Source organism: Lethenteron reissneri, chromosome 41, assembly GCF_015708825.2.
Source record: "Lethenteron reissneri isolate LAM-NWPU_2019-01 chromosome 41, ASM1570882v1, whole genome shotgun sequence".
NCBI classification, from domain to species: domain Eukaryota; kingdom Metazoa; phylum Chordata; class Hyperoartia; order Petromyzontiformes; family Petromyzontidae; genus Lethenteron; species Lethenteron reissneri.
In genome coordinates, this window is record NC_083819.1 from 7,312,096 (window position 1) to 7,333,614 (window position 21,519).

The window sequence follows — 21,519 nt, forward strand, 5'->3', positions numbered from 1 at the left end:
GTCGTGTATTTCAGAGCAATGTTTGGGGGGTGCGTCTGATAATCATGTGAGGTGTACTGTGCGTATGTGTGAGAAGAGACCAGAATAAGTTGGTAACGTTATTGACGCAGGGGATCACAAGTCTTGGGATTGCGTCTTACTTTTTTCTGAGCGTCTCCTTTTATTCCGGATAATTGGGTGCATACTGGAGGGAGGTTGGTGGGGGAGGGGGGTCCTTTCTCTGTTTTCAAGTCGACGTCGAGTAAGTCCACGCGACATGAAGGGGAATTCCACAGCGACCCGGGGTACTGCAAAAAGTCGTTTAATCGACGTTTGCACTGCTTGTGGTCGAGGCCTCGCCGTCGTTTCCACCGCGTGCATTTCACATTCGCGAACATTCACGAGACACGTGGTCGCGGTGCGTGGGCGCGCGAGGCGAGGGCCGCATGCGGATCTTGTTTATGCACCGGGAGCCCCCGAACGAGGTTCTTGCGGAGGTGAGGACACCACCCATTAAACGCGGAACGTTGAATAAACGTTGGGCCGACGTTGGCTCGACGGTTTCAACCGCATTTCCAACGTTGGCCCGACGTTGACATGGTTGCTGGGAGTGGGGTGTTGAAGAGGTCACCCACTGTGACGTCACCGTGCGAGGTGAGTTTTATTGAGTTGGGAGATTTTTGTTTTTTTATATATATATAGAGAGAGAGAGATCACCGAACTCGTAGTTCAAGCGAGGAGATCACTCGGTGGGGACATCGCTGCGAGAGGATCGCCACCGACTCTGGGAATCGACGGGTGATGAGGATCAATGAACGAAGTTAGCCATCGAGACGAGACGCGATCGTCGAGTCGGTAAATCACCGCGCGCACCGAGCGATGAGGAACCATTGAGGCGATCGCATCAATGGGAGAAACGGTTCGCGGGACGTCTACCGAGTGATCTGATCGCCTGGACGAGGTGGTCACTGTGTGAGGTCACACGCGGATTTATCAGGCTCCACAATTCGACCCAGGACCCCCCCCCCGGCGCTGACACTTGCCATGCATCTGTAACATCTACCCAATGCAACTAACGCAGGCGCTTAGGGACTCGTGGACGTGAACGGGGGTGGGGGGGGGTGAAGTGGTGGGGGGGCGGGGGGTCTCACGAGGCAGCACGACAGCAGTTCTCCTTCTCTCACTCCGGAAGTCGATATCGAGTCGAACACACGACCAAGGGTGGCGACAGTTAGCGACACAGAATCCAGTCGTCTCCTGAGAGCACCCAGTCTGCTGCTGCTGCTGCTGCGGGGACTGTCCGCAAGTCACTGCCTCCTCGCTGTCCGCTGCTCCGGGTCAAGGTGTGGTGATCGATGAGTGGGAAGAACATTTTATTGCGATAGTTCTCTCTCGCAGAAGAGAGACCGGGGGCAGTAAGCGCACCTTCCCAGGAAATCTGGACTGGTGGGATCACAGTTTAGTATCGATCATCCTCATCAATCGTCTTCGTCAATAATGAATTCACCATCTTACAAGAACAATCATCACCGGTGCATCATCACAATTATCGTCACGCTTCAATCATACTTGAATCCACCGGGCTGGGAACAACCAAAAATAAACCTGCGGCCGAGTTTGTAGCCTGGAGCCACGCGCCGGGCCGCGACAGTCACGGGCCACAGTCACGGGCCGCAGTCACGGGCCACAGTCACGGGCCTGCCGCTCGTTCAGCAGCCGCACGATCTCCGCCAGTTGCCTCTCCATGCCGGCCATGCGTGCTCCCAGCGACATCACGTCCTGCTTGAGGTCATCCCGCGCGCCCAGCACCGACGCGTGCAGCCTCTGCTCGGGGATGGCGAGGCACGGACGTCGCACTTCTCTCACGGCCGCCGCCCCGGCCGCTGGCCCCGCCGCTGCGGGGCTGTGCTCCGAGCTCCGCGCTCCGTCGTGCGCGTCCAGCCTCTGGCTGCTGCGCGTGATGCCGCTGTCGCAGGACTCCGTCTTCCTCAGAGTCACCTTCTCGGAGGTCCGGCCCGCGCCCGCGGGGGGGCTCTGCGCGGGGGAGGTGGCGGGTGACGCCTCCCACACGCGAACCTGAGACGGGGTGCTCGCACCGCCGGCCCTCTCCTCGCGCCCCCGCACGCTCGCCTCCGTCATCTCGATGACCTCTGTCGGAGAGTGACCCCGGCTCTCGCCGCCGCTGGGTTCCTTGGAGGCGACGTTGAGGGCCCCTCTGAAGCGCGACCACCCCGTGGGTTTCTTGAAGGGCCCCGCGCTGGGGGCCGAGAGCAGGGCCCCCGGAGCGCTGTGCCCCAGTGCCGGCGACGACCCCTGCAGGCTCAGGGGCAGAGAGGTCGGCTTATCGTGAGAGGGACCGGGCGCCTCCGTGATGGTCACCACGCTACTCCTATCGCTGCTGACCGATGAGCCATTGGGGACCGTGGGGGGCAGCGAGTCCGGCCCGGGCTCCTCCGCGCCGCCCCCCGCTGGGGAGCCCCTCTCCGCCGCGCCCCGCGCCTCCTTCTGCTGCCGCAGCCGCTGCAGGAGGCGGCGCACGGGGTGGTCGGAGTGCAGCTCCACGTGGGGTGCCGCGCTGCCCCGCCTCGCTCGCGCCGCCGCCTCCTCCTCCTCGCGTCTCACGTCGCTGATTTTTCTGAACACAATCTGGGGGGGGGGGGCAGAGGAGGAGGTGGTAGGGATCGGGGGCAGTGGCGAGAGTGGGGGCCGCGTATTCGATTTGCACCAAGAACCAGATCCTTGTACTTGTTGTATCATGATAATTGTTAGTAGCGTGGAGATCCACTGCTGGGTGAAGGCTTCCCCACACCGCGTCGAGCATTAGGGTTGCTTCGCCATACTTCACCGCGCTGCTCCGCGCGGGTTTGTGAAGAGGTGCGGGTCGCGGTGGTTAGCGGCCTCGCACCGTTTCGGATGTCGCTCGCTACTGATGCTTTCCATGGACGGTAAATCGAACTCAGGTAGCCGGGCTAGCAGCTCAGTGCCTGGCGAACGATGCTGGTTCCTCCACATTGTGTGCAGGGTGGGCTATGGTGCGCGTTCCAGGGTGCGCCGAGTGCAGGGCGCCCGGGGCAGGGTGGGTGTCCGGGTGGTTTGATGCATCGCGTGTGTTGTGGTGCCACCGTGAGTGTTGGGTGCGTGCCCCAGCGTGCAGAGACTAGGGTGCTGGGTGGCTTGGTGATTCACGTCGTACGGGGTGCACGTACGTACGTTGAACGTCTTTCGCACCGTACGTAGTACGTAGCCAACCGCGCTCAACGGGATGGATCGGTGGTTCATATCGCACTGTCCCTGTGTACTGCGCGCTGAGCGTCGGGTGCAGAGAAGCGCGCTGTGCGGCGAGTGCAGGGAGCGAGCGGAGTGAGTGTCGGTGCTGGGTGCAGGGCGCCACGCACGCGCTTGCGCAGGTTGAAGGTGAGCAGCAGCTGTCGCGCGAAGGAGCTGGCGAAGGGCGCGTAGAAGGAGAGGACTCGTAGGAGCGGCTCGCGCGGGATGGCGTGCAGGTCGCAGTAGGTGAGCGCGCGCACGTTGCTGCACGCCTGCGCCAGGCCGCTCTCTCGCCAGAACGCGTCTCCGAACACGTCCCCCTTGCCTGCGTGGGGTGGGTGGGTGCGGGGAAGGAGTTAGCCACCACACTAATTAACGAGGCCTCGGGTCGCGCTGCGTAATTGCGCGACTTTCGCGCTGCTGGGAAGCCGCGCGCGATGGGCAAGAGCCCGGGACAGATCGGGTGGGGTGACGCGCGGTTGACTGTGTGTATGGACGTATGTTGAACTTATTTTGCATCGTACCTAGCCAACCGTGCTAATTGGAGGTGCGCGGGAAGGACAACAAACTAAAGAATGTTTAACACGTCGTAAGCTTTCGCGGCCAATATCATCCACAATAGAGGTTGTTTTGGGTTAGATCGCGTAAATATATAAATGTGTCGTTAAAACCCGCCACCACCCGACACAGCCAACTAGTAAGGGTTGTCACGTAAACAGAACATGGCAATTCGTCACTAGTACAGCACACCAGTGTGTTGGAGAGCGAAGCCACAACATTAACAATGTGAGTACGACGTTTCATCAGTAATTACAACTAGCGTCATCAGGCGACAGCCAGATTTGGCTGCCAAATCTGGCTATTGAAGATAGTTGTAAAAACGTCATAAATGTTGTGGCTTAGCTCTCCAACACACCGGTGTGCTGTACTAGTGACGAATTGCCACGTTCTGTTTATGTGTCTGGTGGTGGCGGGTTTAACGACACATTTATATATTTACGCGATCTAACCCCCCCCAAAAAACACCTCTATTATAAACGAATGATTGGCACGGATCACCCGGACCCCTACTGCTGGGGACGAAGTCGCTCGCGGTAACGGCTGTCAATTGCAGACGCCGCTAGCCCAAGCTTGTATGCTTTTCTTTTTAAAGAAAGGGCTGTGAATGATTGATATCATGACTGTATTTCTTAGGTGGCGCAGTGGTTAACGGATTGAGGTACCAACCCGGTGACCTCAGTGTGATTCTCGGCCACGGTTTATTGTCAGTGATGACTGAATATCTGAACGGGTCCTGGGCCTTCCTTCGGTCGACTCAGCTTTAAAATGCGGACCTCTGATGGGCCGACTGAACGTCAGCATCGAGGCAGACAAAGGCGGAGGGGCCTGGGGCTGGCCACAGCGCCACCCCTCGTGCTCATAATAGGTGCTCGCTAACAACACTCACCCAACAATGTTGACAGCTGCACGATGGCTATAGTTGTTCGTGCGTCACGTGTGCATCTGAGTGCGCCTTTTACGTGCGTACGTGTGTGAAGGTCGACTCAGCCTTAAATCAGTAACTGGTGTGCGGTGTGTAAAGATCGCCACTGGGGAGACAAAGGCGGCCGGGCGTGGTGCTGCCAACGCACGCCCTCGTGTGCCGTTAGGTGCTCGCTCACAGCACTTGCCTCAAAAGTCTGTCAAGGCTATACGGCGGATCTTTGTGTGTGTGTGTGTGATTGACAGAAGAGAGTAATGACCCCGTGTTAACAAACTCCTCGCTCGCGCATCAATCGCGGACTCTGCCCCATCCTCTCGACGCTCGGAGCCTCGAGTCAGATGCAGCGCGGCCCCCCTCGGCTCCCCCACCCCACCCCACATGCCCCCCCCACTCGCCCATATCCCCCAGTCTCATTAAACTTTCATGGACACAGAATCGCGGAGGCGCTCGGCACGAGGAGAGGATGAGGTGGTCCGCATGGTTCGCGGGCGGGGAGTCGCGGGCGGTCGGGCGAGGGAGGAGGCGAGGAGGGAGGGTGGGGGGCTGCCAAGGATGCGAAGACGATGGTGTGGGTGCTCCCCGCCCCCCACCACAACAACAACAACCAGCGCACTCCTCACTCCGCGCCTCCAGAGGGAGGACTCCACCCCACCGCGTTACCGCCAACTCTGCCCTGCCCGTGATAATGCCTTGCTGCTGCGTAATCTGCAGTGCTCTTCATATTCACACAGTACCCTACAAACTCGTACGAGTGCCATCGCTTAATTTATTACAACTCTAAGAGTGCTGTTTGTCGCTGGCCGCCTGGCATTTTTTAAACCTTTTTTTTGGCCGGCGCTCAGTAATTGTGATTGTTAAAGGCACGCGTGCGTATGCGCGTGTGGAGTACACGATGTGGCCCAGGGAAGTGCTGCAGAGGGTGCGGGTGGGGGGGATCCCCCTGTAATCTCTCACCAACCTCAGGGCTCGCCTCGTCTCTGCCCCGCATGCATCTCCCCCCGACGTCTCTCCCCTCTGTGTAACCGCGTGGCTTTTGTTGTGGTAGTTGTTGATGTGATGTTCATAATAAACAAATAAATATATAATAGTTCGCACGCGGCCAGATCTTAATTGACTCCCCACTGCGTTCCCCCTTTGAATAATTCATCATTGGGATGCTAGAAGCAGCAGTTGCTGGGTGAGCAGGAGGGTAGGGGGGGGGGCATGGGTGGGGGCTGCGTGGCGGTGGGCACGAGCGACAGAGCAGGACTCACGCTGTGAGTTGGACCTAAAACACCACTCTGGACCCCAAGTGTAGCCTTTAACGGGCTGTTAGGGCAAGTGCAGTTAGCGAGCACCTATTGAGGCCGGCACAGCGCCTTTCGTCTCCCCAGTGCTGATCGGTACGCACCGCACCGGGCAATAATTTGTTGACCTAGGGGAGGCCCAAGACCGGTTTTGTTGTCTGTTGCCACTCGTCACTGATGTTAGCCGTGGCCGGGAATTGAACCCATGTGGTTGAATACATAGCGTGGTGCGCTGGCCACAGCGCCACCGCTCATTCACTCGCACGCCCGCCCCTCCACCCTCCATGGAGAATTGAAGATAAATCGTTGCCATTTAGGGTCGCGGTTCCATCTAATAGTCTATGCTAGTTTTAAACAAAGTATCTGGTGATGCTGCGGCTGCTGAGTTGGGAGGGGTGCACGAGCCAAATTTACAGTTCAACACACTCGTCAAATAACAGCGACCTTGAAAGGAAGCATATATAATAGGCAGCGCTTCTGGCAATAGCACTTTTTTATAACACGTGGATTTTTTTTATTGCACATATGTGCCCATTGTTTATATTGTTTCCATTCACGGCCACGCAGTGTCATTTTCAAACGCGTTCAGTTGTATTGTTGTTTTAAATATATATTTAACATTGCGGTGAACTGTAGCAGCCTTTAGCGGATGCAGGGGCGTCGCATCGACCCGTTGAAACGAGACCTGGACACTGCTCGCGTCCGACGCCAAGTGCTCTGGAGGCTTTCCACACGAGCTGTCAACGGCGCATCATCATCATCATCATCCTTGGGATCAAAGTGGTCTGACTTCATCACAAATGTCACCGTGACATCCCGCGCTGGTCTCGCCCACATGGAGGAGAGCCTCCTCATCCGACACCGCCGTCTGGGCCTATTCGGGCTACGCGGCTCGTCTGTAAGCAGGCGATGTAGTTCAACCTCGCCCTACCCGGTGAGGGTCCAAGATCAGATCCCGGATCGAAACCCGATCCTACGTGGGCTGACCTGGAGCTCGCAGATCGTCGTATTAGACGATGACGCGGGCCGCGCCTACCTAGGAGGACTCGGCTAGGGGACTACGGATCTTGGCGACACCTGGAGGAACATTCCAAACGGTCTGGCCCATTGATGGCTTAAGCGGCCACTGCGGACCGACACCCGCTCGACGATGATGACGAGGAAGCCCACCCACCGAGAATTGCCACCACCTCGTCGTCCTGCACCACCTCGAGGGAGCCGGACACGACGAAGCACAGCGAGTCCACGCTCTCGCCCACGTGGAAGACCAGGTCTCCCGGCGCGCAGTGCACCGTCTGGAACTCCACGGCCAGGGCTCGCAGGCAGCCGTCGCTCGCCAGGCGGAACGCGGGGTGCTCGTAGAAGACGGTGCGGTTCAGGTGCACGCAGATGTCTGCGCGCATGTCCTTGGGGCAGATTCTCAGCACCTTCCCGAGGGAGTAGGTTGGGGGGGGGGGGGTTCAGGGGGGTATGGGGGCAATGTTCCCGCTTGGAGATCGAGATCAACGTCGCTGTCATCATTACCATCGCTACTGCCGTCATTAGCATCGTTATCCTTCTTAATCGTCATCATCATCCTATCGTCGCCACCACCATCTCCATCCATGTAGATACCCATGTATCCTCACATCGACACGTTATCCCCCCGCACCTCCGATTAGCACGCTTGGCTACGTACGGCGCGAAAGAAGTTCAGCATACATCGCCAAAATTACGTTATCGTCATCATCATTGCTGTCGTCATCATCATCATCATGTGCACTTTAGTGCAGTACAACGTGGATACGTACAGCATCGTCTAACTGCGACCGCATCTCAATACGCAGTACGGAGGCAGTGGGGATGAGTCAATTCAAGGAGAGAGGCGGCCAAGTGACAGGCTGAGAGGGGGAAGGGCACTGGACGCTCGTCAGCCCGGGCAGTGAACACATAATTCTAGATTTGAAGCTTTCGTGACTGCAAGGATTCATATTCTTGGGTTTTTTCGGTAAAGTCACGTAGGTAAAAAATGAAAATGAAAATAAACGTCGTGATTTTTGTTTTATTTTAATTAATTTTTTACCTACGTGACTTTACCGAAAAAACCCAAGAATATGTGAACAGATAACTCATGCGCTCGGAGACCCGCTGGTCGGTGGACCAAGCTGGTCTATACACCCTCTGGGACCGGTCGTGCGTGATCACAAAAAAATTAACCCGTAAAAACAAAGTTTCTCACCATAAATCCTTTATATGCGTGGCATCGGTTTTATTTGATTATTCATTTCTGTTTTTCTTGAGTAAGAGTTTCATTTTTATCACATTGGTATTTTAAATAAAATATGAAATTTTTTTCCCCTAAAAAGTGGAAAATTTTGGAAAAAAATTTCACGCAAATAAATTGTCACGCACAACGAGTCTGTGTGCAAAATGTCAGCTCAACTGGATCACGGGAAGTGGGTTAAAAAACGACCGAAAGATTTGCACGGTCGTAAGCGCGCAAGCAAGCAAGCAAGTGAACTTAATACAAAGGATAAAAAAAACACAAAACCTATCCGAGCCTCTTGGGACGAGTTCCTCGCTGCTGCGATTCTCTTCCTCCCCGCCCCAACCCCGTACCTTGTCCGTGTCGATGCCGCGGGACATGGACCACGTGGAGGCGATGTAGTCCGTGACGCGCTCGCTGAGTCCGCGCGGTACATGGTGGAGCCGCAGGAAGTCGCGCACGCTCGTCAGCATCTCGTGGTAGCGGTTCGTGCTCGCTGTCATCTGCTGGAAGATCGTCGTCACGTTTCCGAAGATCGTTGCGTACAGAAGCGCTGCGGGACACGGCCAGGAGGGGGCGGGGGGCGGAGTCGGGGATGCTTAGTGGGGGGAGCCGTCTGGGTTTGACTCCCGGCAGAGGTGTCGATTGTGTTTTAGCCACCAACACCATCATCACCACCACCACCGTCACCACCACAAAAAACAACCACCACTATCGCCGTCACGACCACCACCACCGTCACGACCGTCACCACCAACACTACCACCACCACCATCAAAGTCACAACCACCACCACCATCAATGCCTCCATCATCGTCACGTTCACCACCACGACCAGCACAACTACCGACGTCCCAAGCGCCACAAACACCACCGCCACCACCGTGCAGCAATACCGATAATACAAACACCACGACAGACCGCCAATTCGACGTTTTGAGGAATGGTCCTTTATATATAAATATTTATAAATGTTTTCCCAAACAGTGTGCCGAGTTGCTGTTCTGGTTGACCGCGCCTTTGGACCACAGCGAACGCAGCAGCAACCATCAGCAAGGCAGTGAGTTTCACGTCGAACGGAGCAATCAGCCTCACGGAGCGAGTTCTCTGTAGAGGAAGGGCGAGGTGCGCTCTTGAGACACGAGGAGGGAGCGACGTGACGGTCGGGAGAGACCCCCCGAGACAGACCGGGACACGTGGAACAAACTGGCATCGGAAAGTGTGTGCGTTCATCCACCTGGATATGGACGGATTCAAAAAAATGATTTTGTTTCTGGGTGAGAGAGCGCGTGTCTCGGTGTCAATGTCAACTACAGATGTGCACTCTCCGCCACCCGACACAGCCAAGCTGATGAACTGATCACGTGGACAAATACAGAAATAGATTTTGGTTTTTCAGCAAAACCGGTAACGTTCGGAAAGCCAGCAGAATTTGACAGCTTTTGTCCGACGTTTCGCATGAGTACACTTCCGGGAATCTTCCGGCGTTAGCAAGAGCTCAGACTGCGATAATATGGGCGGTTGATTGACGTTCCTTGGGTTATTGATTTTCTTTCCCTTGCAATTAAAGCACGTCGCCATTTGTCGCAGTCCCGTTGTTACGGCGCGTGTCTGTGTGTGGTTAGCGCGCGGCACTACGAACCCGGCGGCACCGAGTTCGATCCCCCGCTCGCGTTGTGACGATTATCTAAACCTTAATTGAGTAGTGCCTGTCGCGGCGTGTACACATTTAGCACCGTCGAGACAAAAGCGACCGCGACGTGATGGTGGCCACCCCAACCCCCTTCACAGGCGCTACCCGCTAGTAGCACTTGCCCCAAATGTCTGTTGAAGGCTAGACGGGGGGGGAGGGGGGTCTTTCCCTTTGTGCGCGGGACCTCTGGGAATAGGTTGGGGATGCGTGTGGAGCTCGCGGTTGGGATCACAACCCGCGTGTGCCTCTCGTGTGCAGTGCGTGCGGGTGGTGGCCGGTGTGGTCCGTCTTTCTTACGCGAGACTTTTTTTCCCCCTTCAAATTATAAAGGAGAAGATTTAACCGCTGCTGAATATTGAGTTGTCAGCAACGTGAGGTCGGGCTGCTAATGCACGGTAATGGAAGAGAAGCGAAATGCAAGTCAGAGACGAGAAGAATTCCCACGGCACCTCGTATCCCCCTGCTCCCCCCACCCCCTCTCTCTTCCCCCACCGCTTACCTCGAGCGAGATCCTAACAGACAAGACGGACGGACACAGAGATACACAGATTGTCCTACGGGCAGTTTTAGCTCGAGACATTTTGGCGCCTGGTTCAAGATCTCATCTCGCCCGCCCTCCCCCCCCCCAAGACCCCCCCCCCCCCATCCACCCATCCACGCGTCGGCATTCATAGCGCCTATGGAAGTCGACACGGTACACGAGGCAGTGATTGGTCAGAACCGAGCGAGTCCGCCTTTGTCTCCCCAATCCTGATGTTTTACACACCGCGCCAGGTACGCATTGAAGGCTGAGTCGAGCTAGGGGAGGCCCAGGACCGGTTTAAATATTCGCCGGTGTTATCGGTCCTGAGCGGGAATCGAACTCGGGTCGCCCGAGTTCGTAGCGCAGTGCGCCAACCACAACACCACTGCTCCCCACACACACAAAGATCCTCCATTTAGCCTGTAGGAAAGTCCTGTGATTTATTATTTTATTTCTATAATTTTTTGCAATTATATTATTTATTGTTTATTTTTTATCTACGTGACTTCACCGAAAAACCTAAGAGTATTCTATAACAGACTGTTGGCGAGCACCCATGAAGGCCGGCACGGCACACGAGGGGGTGGGTGGCCAGCACCACGCCCGTCCGCCTTCGTCTCCCCAGTGCTGATGTTTACACACCAATCCAGGTACTCAATCAAGGATGAGTCGACCTAGGGAAGGCCCACGAACGTCGTTCAAATGTACGCCGCTGTTATTGGTCGTGATCTGGAATCGAACTCAGGTCTTCAGTTTCATAGTTCTGTGCGCTCATGACTAGACAACACTACACACACACGAGACCCCTCACACACAACACTCGTTACCCCTCCCAACACACACACACACGTGCCAGATCTACCCCCACCCCACCCCACACGCATCAGTGGATGCTACATAAAATACCGTAAGTGATTCACCCCTTCACTTTGGTGATATAAATTATGAATTGAGGGAAATTTAATGCTCAGATATTCCATGTAACCGCTCACAGACGCTGGCAAAGATTACCTGTAAAACAATATAGACTGTGAGGGCAAGTCCTGTTAGCGAGCAGTTGTTAAAGTTGGGGAGGTGCAGTAGCGGGTGACGTGGCCAGCACCACGCCCGGCCGCCTTTGTCTCTCCAGTGCTGATGTTTGCACACTGCACCAGACACTATTTTATGCTGAATCGACCTAGGGGAGACCCGGTTCTCATTCAGAAGTTAACCGTAGCAAGGATCAAAATCGAGTCGCCAGATTATTAGCGCAGCGCGCCAACCACCGTTCCACCGCTCCCCCCAGCAAAGACAAAGACCCCCCGTATAACCTCCAACAGTTGCTGGGGCAAGTGCTGTTAGCGAGCACCAATGAAGGCCAGCATGGCACACGAGGGGGTGAGTGGCCAACACCACGCCCGTCCACCTTTGTCTCTCCAGTGCTGACGTTAACGCGCGCGCCCCACCCCACACCACCCACACCGCAGACCGCAGGAGATGACGCTACTGCGCTCCACGGGCATCACTCACATCCGATCATCATCATGGCCACAGCGAACATCTTCTCGGCGTCCGTGTTGGGCGCTATGTTGCCGAACCCCACGCTCGTGAGGCTGCTCATCGTGAAGTACAGGGCCGACACGTACAGCGTGCGCCGGGAAGGGCCGCCCTCCCAGCGCCCACTGCCGCCGCCCTCCACCGCACCCGCGGCGCCGGTGATGGAGGTGTCAGCCGGGGAGGTGGAGGTGGTCGTCGTAGCGGCGGCGGCGGCGGCGGCGTCAGCGACGCTCCCGTTGGCGTGGCTGTAGCGGTAGGGCTGCCCGACGCTGTGCGCCAGCTGGTGCAGCCACCCGTACTCGCGCGCCGCCTCCGCGTCCCCGATGCTGAACCAGATGCAGGCGAGCCAGTGCGCGACGAGGCCGAACACGCACACGAGCAGCACGAGCACGGCGGCGCCGTATTCGATGTAGTGGTCGAGCTTGCGCGCCACGCGGCCCAGGCGCAGTAGCCGCACCACCTTGAGGGCGCTGAAGAGGCTGCTGATGCCCTGAGCGGAAGACAAACACCGCGAACGCCTCCGCGACGAGTGGCGAGCGCGCTGCCGCCCGGCCCACCGACGACGACTGTGAGAGGAGGTGATGGTGAGTGGAGGCTGCGGTGGTGTCATGGGAGGAGACGGGATGCGGGAAGACATGGCTATTGATGAGTATCGGGAAGGAGAAAACAAACCTCACCACCTATGTGAGGGTGGATCTGCGCACAGGCGGGGGGAGTCAAGAATCCATCGGTGGCCGAGCTGTACTGTACTGTGTAGTGGTGTCTACCTCGTCATGCGCTCCAGACCACCGCGTCATGCGCTCCAGACCACCTCGTCATGCGCTCCAGACCACCGCGTCATGCGCTCCAAACCACCTCGTCATGCGCGATAGACTACCTCGTCGGCGTTCTCGAAGGCGTTGATGATGTCGTAGGGCAGGCAGGAGAGCAGGTCGATGAGGAACCACGTCTTGAGATACTTTGTCCGAATGAGCGCCGGGTCCGAGATGACCTCCCCGGCGGAGCCCACGTAGGTCGTGTGGAAGTTGAGCACGATGTCCACCAGGAAGATCGCGTCCACCACGCTGTCCACCACGAGCCACGCCACGTTGCTCTGCCGCGTGCGGAAGGAGACGTTGTAGGGCACCATGATGGCCGTGTAGAAGGTGAGGATGAGGATGAGCCAGTCCCACGTGGTCTTGAAGGCGCAGTAGTGGAGGATGATGTTACGAGGGGTCTTGGGAGCCTCCTGCTTGTAGGCGGGGAGCACTTCGGTGTTCAGCTGGACGACCTGCGTGCAGTAGGCGGAGAGGTGGTGGGCGAACAATAGCAGGCGGACAACAGAAGTGGTGACGGTTATAGAGTTAGATGGAAAGAACAAGAAAGCAGCCGGACAGGCAGACGGATGGACAGACAGACACAGACGATCGGACACAGACAGACGGATGGATGGATAGACGGGTGAAAAAACTGACGGATGAATAGGTAGATAAACGGACAGCCAGGTAGACACACGTGCAGATATACGGACGGCGGGATGGGCAGGCAGACAGACACACATTCCTAGTTAATAAGGCAACACTCTCATTGAGACACTCGCCTCGTGCGTACTGGAGAGCAGGAGAACCGCGGCGCGTCGTGACCGCGAGAGCACGTGCACGGGCAGCTGTGGTGGTGCACAGCCGCGACTTACAAACTCCCCCCCAAAGCGCCTTCTCACTTACATCGCTCCACGTGTATATATCGGTGGTTTACACACAAACACGCAAACTATAGCTTTTCAAAACGGTGTCATTCCATGACGGCACTGTGACCGCAGAGAATCCGGCTCGTGGGACTGACTACCACCGTGGTGCTGAAAGGGACAGCTCCCACCTCGGCCGTGCGGAGTCCCTTGGCTCCCGCCGCCTCCCCGCGCGCCCCGCTGGTGCTGAGCTGGTGCAAGACGCTCCGGCTCGTGGCGAGGGCCCGGGTGAGGCGGGCAAAGCGGGCCCACCCTGCGACGATAACGCGACGCATACCGTCGCGTTCACGCACATGCCATCACTGTCACCGCATCAGGCAGCGCGTTACTCCCCCCCCTCCCCCCCCTGCCCGCCGCCTCCCCGGCTTCGCATGGCATCGCTCGGTCATTTCGTGCATCACACATCGCAACTAAGTGGCGTTTTGTTAACGTGACAAATCCCTTACTAATTGGCTGCGTCGGGTGGTGGAGGGTTTACGACACATTTTTATTGACGCGATCTAACCCAAAACACCTTTATTATGAATAATATTGATTCGCGAAAGCCCACGTGTTAAAGTGACACATCACGAAATCCGTGACATCACCGCCACCTCTTCGTACATCACCCGTCACGTCACCCACTCACTCGTCGTGATGACGATGATGAGTGAGCACCCGTTCATTCGGGTCACGCGTGGCCTGGAATGGCCCGGGCATCGTTTGGAATGGTATAGGATCGTGGGGGCACGGGGAGTTGGAGGTGCGTGTGTCTTGGGGCGTGATGCAGGACGTGGGGGAAGGGGGTAGGGGTTCCTTACCCCTGCTGTCATCCTCTATGGGCTGCTTGAAGATGGTGATGTCCCGGAAGATGCTCAAGAAGAGCACCACCTCGTTCAACTCGTTGCGCACCGGGGACACTTGCATGTGGAGCCACACGGGAGTGCCTGCAGGGCGGGGGGGGGGGGGGGCAAGGTAGAGGGGAGGGAGGGAGTGGGGATTGGGTGCTTGCGGGGAGTAACTCGCTCTCGCGCCTGTTATTTAATTATTAGACCCAACAACGGGCTTCAGAGCGCCCCCACCAGAGCGTCCACCCACGACTACAATCCCAGGTCTGGACCCGTGACTCCCACGGCGGCTCCCACCCACGGGAGGCACCACCACCCACCCCCCCCCCCTTCTCTCCCACTCACGTTGCACACAGCCACGATTCCATACGGGGAATTGCGAACGTCAGCATCGATTTTTTTTAAATCGATGCTGACGTTGCGTAGCTCATTGGGGAAAATACGATTAGGTTAACGTGCCGAGCCGGAAAAGCCTGACCGAGTCTCACGGCTCAGTTTGAAGTCTCCGTGTGTTTCCGTAACGCGCGTGTGTGCGTGTTGTGTTCGCGCGTGTGTGCCTGGGGATGCATGGAGTGCGGAGGTGAATTCGTGTTTCTGCTGATACTCGAGCAGCGCGTGGGAAGGGTGACCGACCCATGGACCTTCTCCGCCGAGATCCTTACTATACGTTATATCTAGCTCATAAAATATGTATATAGCACGTACAGAGCCAAAGATCTCTGTGTAGGCTACGCAGACTGCAAGGCAAAGTGCTGTTAGCAAGCACATGTGAAGGTCAACCAGGAATCACACACACATATATATACTACGCATAAATCTTGACTTATAGCTTTCGTGACTGCAGGAATTCATATTCTCTGGGTCTTTCGGTAAAGTCATGTAGATAGGTTCAAATTTATAAAAATAAAATAAACAAAAAACTACGACTGTTTTTAAAAGTCTGTTTTTAGCAGCTTCCCCCCTCTGTTTTCCTCCTGATGACGATCGCTTGTGTTGTGTTGTGATAGTTGTCGTAGTTTTTTTTTATTTTATTTGTATACATTTTTACCTATTTTTTTTACTACCGAAAGACACAAAGAATAAACACTACACATGTTCACTCGCGGGTCTTCTTGGGCCATGCCCTTTCGGCTCGAAGCGATTTGCAGCCCAAGGCCTCCTCGGCGCCACGTTGCGGCCATGGGTTTTGGTGGAGACGAGTGAATGAGACGCGAAAGAGGTGAGAGAGCATGGTAGGACGGAGGAGGGGGGGGGGAGGTCGGGAGTTGGGAAGGGGAGGGAGAGGGGAGAGGGGGAGGAGGAGGAGGGAGAAGGGGAGTAGGAGGAGTTGGACTAGAGGGGAGGAGAGGGAAGGAGGAGGGGCTGGAGCAAGGGAGAGGGCAGGAGGGGAGCTGGAGGAGGGAGCTGGAGCAAGGGGAGAGGGGAGGAGGAGGAGGGGGACTAGAGGAGGAGGAGGAGGAGAGGGGAAGATGAGGAGGGGTGCTGGAGCAAGGGGAGAGGGCAGGAGGGGAGCTGGGGAGGGGAGTGGAGGAGGGGAGAGGGGAGGGGAGTAGGAGTCTAGGAGGGGAGATGAGCATATGGAGAGGGGAGGAGGAGGGGAGTAGCTGGAGAGGGAAGCAGGGGAGAGGAGGAGGAGGGGTCTAGAGGAGGAGAGGGGAAGATGAGGAGGGGTGCTGGAGCAAGGGGAGAGGGCAGGAGGGGAGCTGGAGGAGGGGAGCTGGAGCAAGGGGAGAGAAGGAGGAGGAGGGGGGAGCTGGAGGGGACTCATCCCCGCGGCACCCACGGTTCTTGCGGTACATGAGGATCTCGAACGAGTTGGTCTCGTGGTTCTCGAACGATCTCCTCACGCTCTCGATGGTGCCCCGATCCGTCAGGTCGCCATACATAAAGCTGGGGCGGGGAGGGGGGTGAGGGAAGGGGGTCGGTTTGGAGGGCTGCTAAACTCTGAAACTCATTACCATTCTCATCTTCTTTCAAACCCCGTGCTGCTAAACGTCGGCACTCATCACTCTAGCTGCTCATTTCTTCATAAATACATCGAGCGAAATATTAATTCGTTCATCTGCCACCCCTTTATGTCCGCATGCGTAATTATTGCGACAAGGCAGAGCAAGACGCTTCCATCTCTGCATATGTACCGCATGTATGTGTTAACGTGTGCATCGCATGTTTATGTGTTCGTCTATGTGCTTGCTCACTGGGAGTTTCCGCCACGGCGAGTGACGATCTCACGCGCGCGCCTCCGCGCTGACGATCGCGACGTTACAAATTATTTATTTTTACAAACCTTTAATTTTTCCAGATGATTCGTAATTTTCGCCAACATCGCAAACAACATTCCCTGTTAAGTAGAACTGATTTGGGGGACGGGAGAGTGGGGTGGTTTGGATGAAGGGTGGGGGGGGTCGAGTGAGTGAGCACCTGCATGTGCTGTTGCACTGCATGACCTCTGCGCGCTGGAATCCGGAGAGGCCACAGAACCCCGCGTTGCAGTAAACGATCGGCCAGTCCACGATGCGGGCATTGCCCAAGAGGAGGTCAGTGTCTGTGAGGGGGAGAGGTCAGGGGGGGGGGGGGGGGCGACACGCATATATATGTGCGTGTGCGTAGCGTAGGTTCGGGAGCAGTGGCGCAGTGGTTCGCGCACTGCACTACGAACCCCGGCTACCTGAGCTAGATTGCCTGCAGCCACGGCCGACATCGGCTTTCCCCTAGGTCGCCTCGGCATTAAAATGAGTGCCTGGTGGTGAATGTCATTAGTGGGGGGGGGGGGAGACAAAGGCCGCCGAGGTGTCATGCTGGTCACCCCCCCCCCCATCCTTGCCCCCTTAAAGGTGCTCGGCAAAAGCGATGACAGCGACGCCAGCCTGCGGGAGACTGCACGAGCAATCTCACCTGACTCTCCTTTGAGTTACGAGTGGCACTCATTTGAGCGACCTAGGGAGAGATCACGGCCTGAATTTGAACTCACACCCTTCAGACTGGGGGGGGGGGGGGTTGGAAGGGAAACAAAGGCGGTCGGTTGAGCGCCCGTGAGCGCTGCGCGAGTTGCTGTGGTAGTTCTGGCGCGGTGCGGAGAACGGCAGAGAGAGACGGTGACACGGAGAGAGACACGCGCACACACACAGAGACAATGGGAGCGACACGGAGAAACACAGACACAGAGACTGATAGAAGATGAGCATGGTTGGCTCCGTACGGTGCGAAAGAAGTTCTACTGACATACACGACACGGAGATGTGCACCCAGTCAGAGACTCAGAGATAGATCGGAGGAGACAAAAGACACAGCGGGTTGCACGGGGACTAAGAGAGACAAAGATCCCCCGTATAGCCTTGACAGACTGTAGGGGAAAGTGTTGTCAGCGAGCACCTATGAAGGCCGGCACGGCACACGAAGGGGTGGGTGGCCAACACCACGGTTCGATTCCCACTCGCGGCCAACACCAGTGTCTCTCTAGTGGCGATGTTCACACATCGCACCAGGTACTCATTTGAGGCTGAGTCGACCTAGGGGCGGCCCAGGACCGGTTTAGATAATCGCTGTCACTGGTGTTGGCCGCGAGTGGGAATCGAACCCGGGTCGTCAGGTTTGTAGCGCAGCGTGCTAACCGCTACACGACCGCTCCCCACACAAAGAGAGACACATACACACACTCACACAGAGACGCAGACACACAGATAAATACAGACGCCCGCGGAGAGACACAGGCAAGGCAGCACCCACACTCAGCGAGGGAGACGAGAATATGGGCACCGTTATAGATACTCAGAGGATCAAAGATGCAGAGAGAGAGAGACGCGAAGAGAGGCATTCGCAGGTGGAGACACGGAGACGGACTCGATGGTAGGGACAAAGAGGAGCGTACATCGACACAATGTGTGTTGAGGGGCTCACAATAAGTTAGCGATGGTGGTGGGGGGGTGGGGGGGTAGCGTGCACAGATAGAGACGCCTCTGAGCTCCCCGCTGGGGACCCCCTCCCCCCGCCGCGCGCACGAGCGAGTTACCGCTGAAGCGGCGCACGATGCTGTCGAGGAAGGTGTTCTGGGGGGCTACCAGACCCTTGCGCCCCCCGGGCATCCTGCGGGGGTGGCAGGAAGACGGCGGCGGCGGTGGCGGCGGCGGTGCTGGCGGGGCTGGCGGGCTGGCGGGGCTGCGCTGCGAGGACGCGGGTCTCGGCGTGCGGCGAAGGCGAGCATCCCTGGCCGCGTGCAGAGGAGACCACGGAAGCCCGTGCCGAACCTCCCCCCCTTCCCAACCCACCCTGATCACCGACTGCGACTGACGCCAACGGTTCGGCAGCACCTCCCCACACACCCCCCCACCCCCGGTAGGGACCGCCCGCGGACGTGTCCCGCGAGGCGGCGGCTGAGGGTCGCGTCTCGGGGTTGAGAGCCCCGGCCGCGCGCGGTTGTCTCTCGTAATTGGATGGAGCGCGGCGATGGGAGTGATTATATCCGGCGTGCGCGCTGTGAGCGGAGCGCGATGAGATTGGATGGGAGGGAGAAGCGTCTCCCACCCTTCCCCTTTACCCCACCTCCACTGCCACCCCCTCTCGCCTTCCTCTTCCCCTCACCTCCTCATCCTCTCACCTGCCACCCAGTTCACTCACCTCCCCCCACCCCTCATTACCTCCCTCTCACCTCATCACCTCGTCATCTTCCCTCCCATCCTCTTGTTCACCTCGGTAACCATCCCCATCCCCATGCCACTCCTCGTCTTACGCGCTCCACCCCCGCCCCACCCCTCTCAGACCCTTGAAACCGCGGCACCTCCAACTCCCCGCCGCCCGCGTCCCACGGCCCCTGCAGGGATCCGAGCTCCCGAGATGATGTAGGCGAGAGGGGAGGGGCAGGGGGGAAGGTGGGGGGGGTAAAAGAGGGGTGGGGGCTAGCCGGTTGGGGGGCTGTGGAGAGGCGGGTGTGGGGGGGCTGTGGAAGAGGTGAGGGGGGGGGACAAGGAACGGATCGAGGCTGCTGTGCGCTACTCTCAGGGGACCGCGTGTCTGCATTGCTCCGCGGCTCCCCCATCGTGAGGGCTGTGAGGCCGCACTGCTGCTGCACTGCTGCACTGGCGCAGCACGGCTGCGGGGTGTTGTGCAACTAGACTGCTGCACTACTGGATAATTTACAAGAATGCAACAGACACACGGATGCACGCGCGCAGAAGATGCAATGGTGCACAGCTGTTGCACGGCTGCACTGCGTCGTTACAGAGATACTGAGCTGATGTACCGCACGGCTACACTACTGCCCATGCATGTTGAACTTTTATCGCACCGTACATAGCCAACCGTGCTAATCGCAACCCCCGCTGCGCAGTTGCGATGTTGTACAGCTGCAATAACGCGGAGCTGCACCTCCTCCACTGTTGCATTGCTGCACGATTGCGTTTCAGCACAGACGCAGGGTTTCACGTTCAACCACCGCGCGAATGTGAATCCTGCAGTCCTACATGGCTGCACTATCGCTGCTCGCTTGCACTCGGGGCACGGCACGCGCAGCTGCACGAACAAATGCGTGCACCGCCTGACTGCTGCACGACGCCTGCACGCGTGCAGCTGCACTACCGCGCACGTGCAAGAGCACGGGGCTTGACAGCAGCTCGCCTGCGTGAGGCCGCGAGAATAATTTGACAGGGAGCGCCAGGGGGGAGGGGCTGGCGTGGAGGGTGGAGAAGGAGGGGGGAGGGGTTGGAGAAGGTTCGGGATGAGTCGTGGGGTTGGTAACGGAGGTATACGGGGGGGGGGGGGGTGCAAGGCGTTAGTCTGTGTAAGGAGGTGTGTGGCTCTGTGGAGGAGGTGCGCCTGTTGAGGAGGTGTGGGTTTGTGGAGCAGGTGTGACTCTGTGGAGGAAGTGTGACTCTGTGGATGAGGTGTGACTCTGTGGAGCAAGTGTGAGTTTGTGGATGATGTGTGGGTTTGTGGAGCAGGTGTGACTCTGTGGAGGAGGTTTGGATCTGTGGATGAGGTGTGACTCTGTGGAGCAAGTGTGACTCTGTGGAGCAAGTGTGGGTCTGTGGATGAGGTGTGGCTCTGTGGAGGAGGTGTGACTCTGTGGAGGAGGTGTGACTCTGTGGAGCAAGTGTGAGTCTGTGGAGTAAGTGTGGCTCTGTGGATGAGGTGTGACTCTGTGGAGCAAGTGTGGGTCTGTGGATGAGGTGTGACTCTGTGGAGGAGGTGTGACTCTGTGGAGCAAGTGTGGGTCTGTAGATGAAGTGTGGCTCTGTGGAGGAAGGGTTTCTCTGTGGAGCAAGTGTGGGTCTGTGGAGGAGGTGCGTGACTCTGTGGAGCAAGTGTGGGTCTGTGGAGGAGGTGTGACTCTGTGGAGCAAGTGTGGGTCTGTAGATGAGGTGTGGCTCTGTGGATGAGGTGTGGCTCTGTGGATGAGGTGTGTGTTGGTGTGGGATGACCACGCGGGCACTCTCTCTAAGTGGCCTCAGCCGAGGGCACGGACAGCAGTGCCTCTGTAATCCGCTGGATTCGCGAACTATTTATTTATTCACCGTTTATTTAATCTGTATTTGGTCTGGATTAACGACACAATACAATTTACAGCTCTTGTCAATACACAGCTGAATAAAGAAAGGGCTGCCCATGCTACTTACTGAGCGGTGGTGAAGGCAGGAGGAGGTGGGGGGAAGTGGGGGGGCATTAGAGGTTGGAGCCGGCGTGGTGGGGAGTGGGGCAGCACTTGCTCAGGTATCACCCACCACTGATCTAAGCCGTGGCCGGGAATCGATCTTGGGTGGCAGAGTTGGTGGTGGCGCCCTTTGCTCCACCGCTCTGTCACGTGGTTGTGCACGTGGTCTGTGATCCTCCAGCGCAGCGAGGGTTGGTGGTGGATTGCCACACCAAGACGTAGCGAAACTCCCTTCCCGTGGGGGTCGTGGAAGAGGTGCTATACCCTGGCTCGCCAGCAAGAGGCGAAACACCAAGTGGACTAATCGCCATCTG

General features: G+C 57.4%; 1 protein-coding gene across 1 annotated transcript; it reads right to left on the bottom strand.

Moving 5' to 3' along the window:
- Positions 1-332: 332 nt before the first annotated feature.
- Positions 333-18,823, bottom strand: LOC133352800 (potassium voltage-gated channel subfamily H member 1-like). Its single transcript, XM_061568709.1, has 11 exons — positions 18,572-18,823; positions 16,984-17,107; positions 16,346-16,452; positions 14,536-14,661; positions 13,867-13,988; positions 12,890-13,282; positions 11,986-12,502; positions 8,614-8,813; positions 7,190-7,442; positions 3,375-3,571; positions 333-2,625 (listed from the first exon to the last, which is right to left on the bottom strand). The coding sequence occupies exons 1-11, from the start codon at positions 18,642-18,644 to the stop codon at positions 1,657-1,659; spliced, it is 3,081 nt and encodes a 1,026-aa protein (XP_061424693.1). The 5' UTR covers positions 18,645-18,823; the 3' UTR covers positions 333-1,656.
- Positions 18,824-21,519: the final 2,696 nt, after the last annotated feature.